Source organism: Panthera uncia (assembly GCF_023721935.1).
Source record: "Panthera uncia isolate 11264 chromosome B2 unlocalized genomic scaffold, Puncia_PCG_1.0 HiC_scaffold_25, whole genome shotgun sequence".
In the NCBI taxonomy this organism is placed as follows: Eukaryota; Metazoa; Chordata; class Mammalia; order Carnivora; family Felidae; genus Panthera; species Panthera uncia.
Window position 1 is genome coordinate 4,999,179 of NW_026057581.1, and position 9,645 is coordinate 5,008,823.

Genomic DNA, 9,645 nt, shown 5'->3' on the forward strand with positions numbered 1-9,645 from the left:
TTGTGTGTTGGACCCTGATACATATTTACCCATTGATCAGATGAATGAAATGCACCCTATTCGTTTAAAAACAATTTTTCGTCGTTCAGTATTGTCCCTTAATTGCAGTGTGGTATACCACGTGCAGCAACTTCCTGTGTTAAGATAACATTTAGTGATACGGGAAATGCTCAGGATGTGATTTTAAAGTAAAAAACAGCCTTAGAAAATTATATGTACAGTAAGATTCCACTTTCATGAATGAGTGTGTGCGCACGCGCATCTGTGTGTGTGTGTGTGTGTGTGTGTGTGTGTGTGTGTGTGTGTGTGTAAGGAGAAGGAGGGAGAGAGAAAGGGAGGGAAAATCTGCTGTCAAATTATTAGAGGTGACTGTCTCTGCATCATGAGGTTAGAAGGATGTTTATTTTCTTCATTTTCCACGTTTTCAAAAATGCAAACATATTATATAAACAGTTCATAATCAGCGCATGCTGTGTGAAAATGTTTTTTTCTCTAGAAATTCCTATTTCTCTATTTTTAATTGTATATAACATGTATAGTAAACGTTGAAATCCTAGTAGGCTGTCTCCTATCAGAGTAATTTTCTAGCTGTTGTTCCTTTTCTTTCCTTTTGTTGCCACTGTTCCTGTGACTTCCCTTCTGACCTTCCCTTCTTGCTCTGCTGCAGGAGACAGACATCAGTTCACTGATGAGCAAGGCCCTCTGCCCATGCCACAGACGCACACTTTTCTCTTTCTGTTCTCTGTGTCGTCACACAGGACAGTGAGTGTTCTTGATTTGTCTCTTTGCCTTTTCTACCCTGTTGGCTGCCATTTTCCATTCCAGCGCCCTTTCAATTTTATTTTATTTGTTACCATTGATTTCATTTTTCTTTTCCGGTGAAATGTTTATTCTGAAACACATCGGTAAGTCATTTGTAGTTCTGGTTGGATACAGTTAAGCATTTCGTTGAATGTGAGTATTTAAGAATATATTCCGTTTGTATCTGTAGGTTGCTCTTGGGAGTGTCTTTGAAAGCAAGTGCAACACATGAATGCTAAAATGTCACCCAAAAAGTCAGGTACTTAGGTCATCGCCATAGTGTAGCGTCCTTCTCTGCAGGTTTGACTCCAGGGACATTTCGGGGCTGAGTGTGATTGTTGTCTTCTAAAGTAATCCAGAAGGTAGCAATGAATGTCACACATGCCTGGTTTTCCTTTTAAAACCATACTGGAGATAACATTTGATAAATTGTGCGGCCTGTGTTTCGAAATCTGCCTGGGAACATCCACAAGGTTACGAACTCCACATGTGAATAAGGCAGTATTTATTTCTGTTGTTTCCACCATTGTTGCCTTGAGTTCCAAGGTTCAAGTTCCAAGTCCTTGAGAGACCAATAGCTTACCCAGTCTCTGTTGCCTCCACTTTTGTGGACTGGACTACTCCTTTCCCCTTTTCCTCCTTTATGACAGAATAATTGTAAGTTATTTTCCTAGCCCCTTGCGGTGGCTTTCCCTGCACTTTTGTTGGGTCAAGGATGGCTTTGTTCAGTGCACGACCAGAACTCTGTGCATTTATTCCTACATCTGTGAGGACGTCATCGCATTCTCTGTTTCACTTTCTATATTCTTTCTTCTGAGGTGGCTGGGATTTTGGCTGAGATTTCATTGTGGATCCGTGTTCTTGGTTGCAAGACAGGACAGAGGCAGGACATAATCCTTAGATATGCCGTATGGTACATGTCTTTGGGGGAGGATTAGTACTAGTGGTAATGACAATGCCGGCATCATCATTGGTAATGGTTTTGTAAGGATTCCTATATACGTGTATATTTTTAATGTTCACGTACCTATAGATGATTTAAGTGAGAAAACCCATGAATGAAAAATTACTCTGGATGGCGTAAGCATACAAGAGCCGATGGAAGAAGGGATCAGTGGGTGGAAAGACTTTGTTGAGTGATAGGAAGGACCAGCCTGGGAGTGAATGATTGCTGTAGATAATCCTCAAAATGAGTTAATCCATGCGAATTAATCTTAGGCATATAATCAGCTTTGAGGGCAGCTGTCTCCTTTTTAAAAAGGAGAGTAGAGCAGCCAATATCTAGTCAAGGTACAAAAAAAAGTAATTAAAAAGGAAAATGGTTTCTCTAGGAGAAACCAGAAGGGCTAAGTGCCCGCAGCCCTTGGATACACCCCCTTTTACAGTGCTTTGTCAGGGAGCCCTACTGGGGGCGTGTGTGCATGTCTGTACAGACGCGCATTGGTCTGCAGGCAACTTGAGAGGACAGTCCACACCTCATTTATACCTTAGGTGGCCACATCGACTGGCACGGTGCCTTTTACATCACTGAGCCTCCACGAATGTAAAAATCTGTTTTACGTTTAATCAAGAGTGACTTTATAACTTGAACACTATGGAGTGTTTTCATGTGACACGTGTCCGGTCACTGTGCTCTGGGAAGCAAGCTTCTATGGGGGAAATAGAGGGGGTTTCAAGACAAAAGGTGAAACTGTACTTGGTACAGTGCAGGGGGTAATCTAGTCCTATAATAGATTAGCAGAGAAGGAGGTGAGTTCTCCATTCCTGGAGATCCTTAAAAATTGGCCAGAGGAAACCTCTGTGAGAAGGACCGAAGCCTTAAACCTACTCGGGGGGCACGCAGAGAGAATGACAGACGGTTCTGGGATTCTTTGATGATGTGGCCCGGAGGAGACAAGACTGAGGGGAAACAGGAAAACGACTTCAGATACGGAAAACAGCTATCGCTGCTTTCAGTGGGGAAAACAGGTCACGGGAGCTTAACCTAAAGTCTTAGAGATTTAGGTTCCATTTTACACCTAAGGATTTTAAGACCTAGGTTGTGAAAATCCTGCGGAAATCTGCAAAATAAAAGATTGATTTGTGTGAGACCCAGAGTCAGCTCTGTGATTTCTCTTCAGAAAGGAGAGCTTCTAAAACTAGTGTTTTCAGGCACCAAGCATCGTCACTGCTTCCTGGATAGGAGCGGCGAGCAGATAATAGGTGCGAGGTCCTCTCTGTCTAAATACATCTGCAGGGTTGTGTTACTAAGTCAGCAGCCAGAGGGTGAGAGAGGGGTCTGGGACGCAGCTCTGCCCTGCTGGGTCCACCTCATCTTGGCCACTGTCCCTCTTCCCAGTGTGAAATGCAGAAGAATTGGGGGAGAGGGTACAAAGGGAGCCAAAATACCTATTAGAAAACATGGTCTTCGTTAGGTATTTGATTGTAATTTCAGCGTTCAGCCACACGATGTCACAGTTGGATTTTGATTTTCGCTGTGCATTTGTCTCCAATAATAGATGAAGGCGTCTTCAAAGCTGGAGCAGAGAGGTCTGAGACACAGGGGGCAGCAGAAGTCCAAGAAGATGAAGATACTCAAGTCGAGATCCCAGTTGATCAGGTAGTCTCCATGTCTTTTTTTTTTTAATATGAAATTTATTGTCAAGTTGGTTTCCATACAACACCCAGTGCTCATCCCAAAAGGTGCCCTCCTCAATACCCATCACCGACCCTCCCCTCCCTCCCACCCCCTATCAACCCTCAGTTGGTTCTCAGTTTTTAAGAGTGTCTTATGCTTTGGCTCTCTCCTTCTCTAACCTCTTTTTTTTTCCCATGTCTTTAAAAATGCGCCTAAACCAATTGTCACTTCTTTCTTTCCAGTCCTGCGTTACCGGCCTCAGGCTGTTCCCACGCAGGTGCTGGTTAAACCCTCTCAGGTAGTCAGGTGGCCAAACAATGTTAAACACAAGACAACACAACACACCTTCAGGTCTTCCTGGTACTCCTACAAAGAGAACAGCCATTTGGACTGTCTTTTTTTATTTTTTTTTGTTTTGGTAATTCTGGAAAAAGATGTAACTTTAATAAATAACATTGAAGAATAAGGTGCATTGGGGGGTAAGCCAGGGGATGCAAAGAGGGACAAAGTTTGATACAGAAAAAAAATACTGATGGGGTTTTTATCTAGAAAAAAATTCCTCCATTTAGAAAAGGAGTTTGCCTTTCTTTCTTTCTTTCTTTCTTTCTTTCTTTCTTTCTTTCTTTCTTTCTGTTTGTTTTGAATGCTGTGATATTCTCTCCTGTAGGGTCTTTGAAATTGCTGTGGTTGGATTTTGGTTTTCATAGAAGAATTGCCTATACAGATGCAACTCAAGTATTTGCTGTGTCTTCTGTTGATTTTCCTTTTAGGCCAACGGAACACTGTATTTGTAGGGGGGAGGGGAGAGGGAGAGAAAGGGAGAGAGAGAAAGAGAGAGAGAGAGAGACTCTGGGTGTGTGTACATGTGCTTGTAGAAGGGATGAGGGAGTGTTAGTGTTCACTAAATGATGCAAGAAATAAGTCAGGTAGGCTTTTTAATACAATTCAAGCAGATTTCTTACATTTCTATATGGAGGATTGGAATTTAGGTTGGGGAGGGGGAAATCATACCCCTGGCTAAAGGGAACAAGAAGTCACTAGGATTTGCCACTTGTCCTTGGACTATTATGTGATACTTCCTTTTCAGAAAGCAAATTTCACAATCCAGCAAGTTCCATAGATGATCTTCTCAATTGTATTTGTCCTAGCAGTGTGGCAGTGAGATTGCTACTTGATTATTCTACGGGCATTTTCTGTAAGCATCACCTTCCTGATGAAAAGCCTAATGCGTTAAAAATCACACAGATTTCAAAAATCCAATTTATTACCCAGGATTAGCTACAACTAATAATTTTTTGTAAACTCCAGTTAAAGGTATTTTTTTTCCCCTGAGGGAAAATGGAATTTGAAGTCTTCTGTGAAGCTATAATTAAATGTTACATTTTAAGACAAGGAAGAGTAATCATCATGTGTATACAGCACGTAACAGCTGCCACAAACCAGACTCATTTCTATTCCAAAGCCAAAATGTCAAAAATCAAACCAAATCATACCATTATTACCAGAAGAGAATTCTCTTTGTTAATCACTTAACAAGTTTCAAAATCTGTGATAGGTATTTCTTTATTTAAAAAAAAAAATTAATGTTTATTTATTTATTTATGAGAGAGAGAGAGAGAGAGAGAGAGAGAGAGCGCACACGCGCCAACAGGGGAGGGGCAGAGAGAGAGGGAGACAGAGAATCCCAAGCAGGCTCTGTGCTGATAGCACAGAGCCTGACGTGGGGCTCAAACTCACGAATCATGAGATCATGACCTGAGCCGAAATCAGGAGGCTGACAGGTAGCCCGCTGAGCCACCCGGGCGCCCTGGTATTTCTTTCTTTGTAAGTTTGGTATCTCAAGGAGCCAACAGAGGGAGCTGGTCTCTGAAACTACCTGAACGGCCTTGGATAAGTGTCCACAGAGCTTGATTTCTCATTCGACTGGAGAGGGCTAGCCTATTGAAATAGAAGTGTGCAGAGAGACTGAGTTAAACAGGTTGGTAAAAGGTGGGCACCGTCCACACACTGATGTCGGTTTGAAGGAAATAAAAACCGGGTAACAGAAGGTCAGGCTTACTTTCTTCTTTGACTAGAGCTGGACTTAGCTAGCACCTGTGGTTGGGTGTGGTTGGGGGGGGCGGGCAGAGAGAGAGGGAGACACCGAATCCGAAGCAGGCTCCAGGCTCCCAGCTGTCAGCACAGAGCTCGACGTGGGGCTCAAACCCACGAACTGCGAGATTATGACCTGAGCTGAAGTCGGACGCTGAACCGACTGAGCCACCCAGGTGCCCCAGGAGTTGATATTTGAATACAGGTCTGTCCAGTTTAAAAGCATCTGAGTAATCTGGGGGAAGAGTATTAAATGCAAAAAAAAAAAAAAAAGTCAATTATTGCCTTAAAGAAAGAAAAAATTCCTTCGTAAGAAAGGAAATGTAGTCATTGTATATACTACTTGGTTCAGCTGTGAGTGACACTAACATACACTCCCTTTTGGGCCATAGCTATTAACTTCTTTGGACTGATTTCCTATCATCTAAGTGGTTCCTATTAAAGCTTTAGTCAGAGGGCCATGAACAAAGGTGTGCATGTGTGCACGTGTGTGTGGTGGGGGGGGGGGGGGGTATATAATTATCATCCGTAATCGGCCAAGTAATTTGTCTGTGCCTGAAAAGCAGATCAAGTTCTAGAAGTAAATATTGAGGCCTCTGCTGGAAGCCAATTCTCCATGAGTCTCCTGTTTTTGGGCCTAAATTACAAGCAGAGGCACAGAGTGCCTTTGTTCTGGACTATCTTTTCAGGGGTGTTTGAACAACCTTGAAAGACCTAGTGACTTCCTCTGGAACAGTCATTCTCAGTTGGAGACAGTCTTGCCTCTAAGGGCTGTTTGGCAGTTTCTGGGGACATTTGATTGTGACAGTTGAGGGACTACTGGCATCTGCTGGGAAGTGGCCAGGGCGGCTGCTGAATTATCTTGCAATGCAGCCCTCACAACAAAAACCTGTTCAGTCCAGAATGTTAATAGTAGTGAGATTGAGAACGCCTGCCTTGGGGCAAAGGCCTGGTTTGTTTATTGTCCGGTATAGTAAAGGTAATGTCTTCCCATGGTGCAAAGGGCAGGCAGGTTTACTATCTATCATAAAAGACATGGTGCCATTGAACTGGATGTTCAAAACTAGCTAAAACAGTAAATTTTATGGGATGTATATTTGAGCCCGATGAAAGTATTCAGAAAAAGATTTGGGTTCCCTAAGCTGAGAGTTCTTTCCCTGGAAGGTGAGACGCTATGTGTATCACCAGCCCCCCTTCCCATTGCCCTGTGGGGGTGAGGCCTTGGGGAGTGGGTGCAAACGGGGATCCTCTGCTGTTGTGAGCAATAAAGTTCGTTGTCCCTGACCCAGAAGTCTTCTGTCGTGTGCCACGTCCGTGAAACCAACGACAGGCTAATGGGTAAGCTTTTAAAATTTCAGACCTCCTGTCGTCCTTGATAGCCTCTGCTGGACGGTGCATGGTGTTTGTGTGCTTAAGTGTGTGTGTAACTGCGGACTAATTCCATCTAAAAGCATGGCTGAATTCTGTTCCCATGTCCAGGCTCTTGTCATTTTTTAGAGACAGGTTAACAATCCTGCATCTAGTGCTACTTCCAAACCCATGGAAAACTGAAGAATGGCACATTAAAAAAAATGGGGAGGCCGGAATAAATATCTTTTCTCAGGACAGAGTTTAGGTCTAACAGGAATAAAGTTTTCTTTTAAAAATTTATTATTATTATTTTTTGTATGCACACTCCAAATCAGTCTTTTTTTTCCTAAGCAGTAGAGCAAGTGCCTGACTAACCAATACCTGTGTTAACACCCTGGCACTGATGACTCATGTGTCCTTTGTACATTGATGCTTTTCCAAGCTAACGAGGCGTGGAATGAGCCTGCTCCTTTATACTGAAGTCCACTGCCTCTGGTAAGTAAAGGCCGGATGGGAGAACCCACCGTCTCAGGAACACAAGCAAATAAATACGTATAAAATAGGCAACGAGCAGTTATATTTTACATTTTGTTCCATTTGAGAGAAGAGGGCAGAAGATAGGGATAGCAGCTTTGGAGTGGTTTTGGATTCTGCTGTAGCTTTCCTCACCCATTTGCAGTTGATTTTGAATAGTAAAATAATGAGAATTACAACATGTTTTTATGCTAAGTAGTTTCATTAAATATCATTGAACCTCTTTCACTAGAGCAGTGAAACCGTTTCTCGTTTTTTTTTTTTTTTAATTGGAGGTTGTGATACACAGTCTTTATTTATTTATTTAAAACTTACTAAACCCTTAACAGTAAAGTTACACATATAATATTTTTTTGAAGTTTAACAAAGATTATAACAGAAGTAGCAACCACGTGCCTCACCCCTCCCCAGCTGGATTCCTGCTCCACGCAGGTAACCCATTTGAACACACCACTTTGTTCAGAACTCTTTGGTGTCGAACACACTGCTGTATTTCTAATCCATACATCCTTCCTTCCCTTCCACGGTAATGTCTCTGAAATCTTTGGGCCTTTGGGTCTTATAGGCGATCGTATGTCATAGTTTAATTAGCTTTTTTTTTTTTTAATTTTAAGGGCACATAAAATAATGGAGATCCTTTTACTAGGTGCCATCTCAAATTTGGTATAAAGTAAGTTTTGTGATTGTTCTTTTCAAATTTAGGTATGATTAACTTTATCCCTAATGAGTGTGGAAGTCTTAGTCTCATCCCCCACCCCACAATAAGGCCACAGGCATACAGACACACACACACGTGACCCTCTTCTTTCTCTGCACGTTAATTTCATGATGATTTTTGGCTGAGTCAGTATTTAACCTGTACATTATCTTTGCTATATTATTTGAGCCACAGAATGGATTCTGGTTCCGTTTCCTTTCTTGTGCGACCCTCTTTTCCTCTTTCCCACTTCAGTTACCTTTTTTTTTTTTTCCAGTTGTATAGTTTTCTGTGTAGCTATTACCAAGTGATCTCTAAACTGCCAGGGGTTGATTTCCTCTTGGTGTACTCAAAGCATGTGCAATGATGATGAAATTTCAACTTCATTTTTTTTCTCAGACCCTTCATCATCTGCCTCAAGCTGGGTAGGTATTCTCTGGCTCTGCTTTTTCAAGTTATCTCACTGTTTTTCTTTACTATTGTTTTGGGAATTTCTTTCACTTCTCCAGGGGATAGATCTCCTATTCCTTGGCCTCCACATCTTCCTCTTTCTTGGACACACCTTCATTTTTTATGGAACTCACTCCTAGTAGCCTCCTGGGAACAGCTGTGTGGGAAGAACATTGTTTTTGAGACTTTGCACGTCTGAACGTGCCTTTTCTTCTGCTCAAACTTGACTGTATGGCTAGGTATAAAACTTTAGGTTACATAATGATTTCTCTCAGAATTTTGAAACCACTGCTTAGTTGTCCTTCCAACCACAATGCCGATTGGGAAGTTTCATGCCATTCTGTTTCCTGAACCTTTGTAAATAATCCTTTTCCCCTCTCTGGAAGCTTTTAGGCTCTTTTGTTCCTGGTGTTCTGGAAATTTCCAGTTACGTGCCTTGGTGAAGCTCCTTTGCTTATTGGATTGGGTACCCAGTGGACTTTTAAATTTTAGAGATGCTTATTTTTCAGTCTGGAAAAAAATTATTGAACTATCTCTTTGACGATTTCCTTCTCCCCTCTTCTCTCTTTCTGGAACTGCAAGTATTTGGAATGTGGTTTTTTTTTAATGTTTACTTATTTTTGAGAGAGAGAGAGAGAGAGAAAGTAAGTGTGAGTGAAGAGGGGCAGAGCAAGAGGGAGAGAGAGAGAATCCTAAGCAGGCTCTGTGCTGTCAGCACAGAGCCCGATGTGGGGCTTGAACTCATGAACCTCAAGATCATGACCTGAGCCGAAATCAAGAGTTCTATCTTTGTTGGAACAAATCCTTTGTTCCATCTCTATAAATTTTTTCTTCTATTTTCTCAACTTCTTTTAAAATCAAAAAGCTTCAGCGTTTATCTTCCATCTGTTGATTTTTTTGTTATCATATTTTAATTTCTAAGAGCTCTTTCATTTTCTCTGAATGTACATTTTTGTAGCATCTTGTTTTATGGATGTGATATCTTCCTTTATATCTCCAAGGATTCATCTATTATTTTAAACTTTATTTTCCTGTAATATCTCTGTTTCTTTTGGGTTTCTTTCTTTCTTTCTTTCTTTCTTTCTTTCTTTCTTTCTTTCTTTCT

General features: G+C 41.6%; 1 protein-coding gene across 1 annotated transcript in view; it reads left to right on the plus strand.

Moving 5' to 3' along the window:
• Window positions 1-9,645, plus strand: part of DCDC2 (doublecortin domain containing 2) — a 162,860-nt gene that overhangs the window by 134,310 nt on the left and 18,905 nt on the right. Inside the window, exon 9 of the mRNA XM_049654965.1 lies at window positions 3,300-3,400. Within this exon, the coding sequence (XP_049510922.1) occupies window positions 3,300-3,400 (101 nt within the window). The remainder of the gene's footprint in view (window positions 1-3,299; window positions 3,401-9,645) is intronic.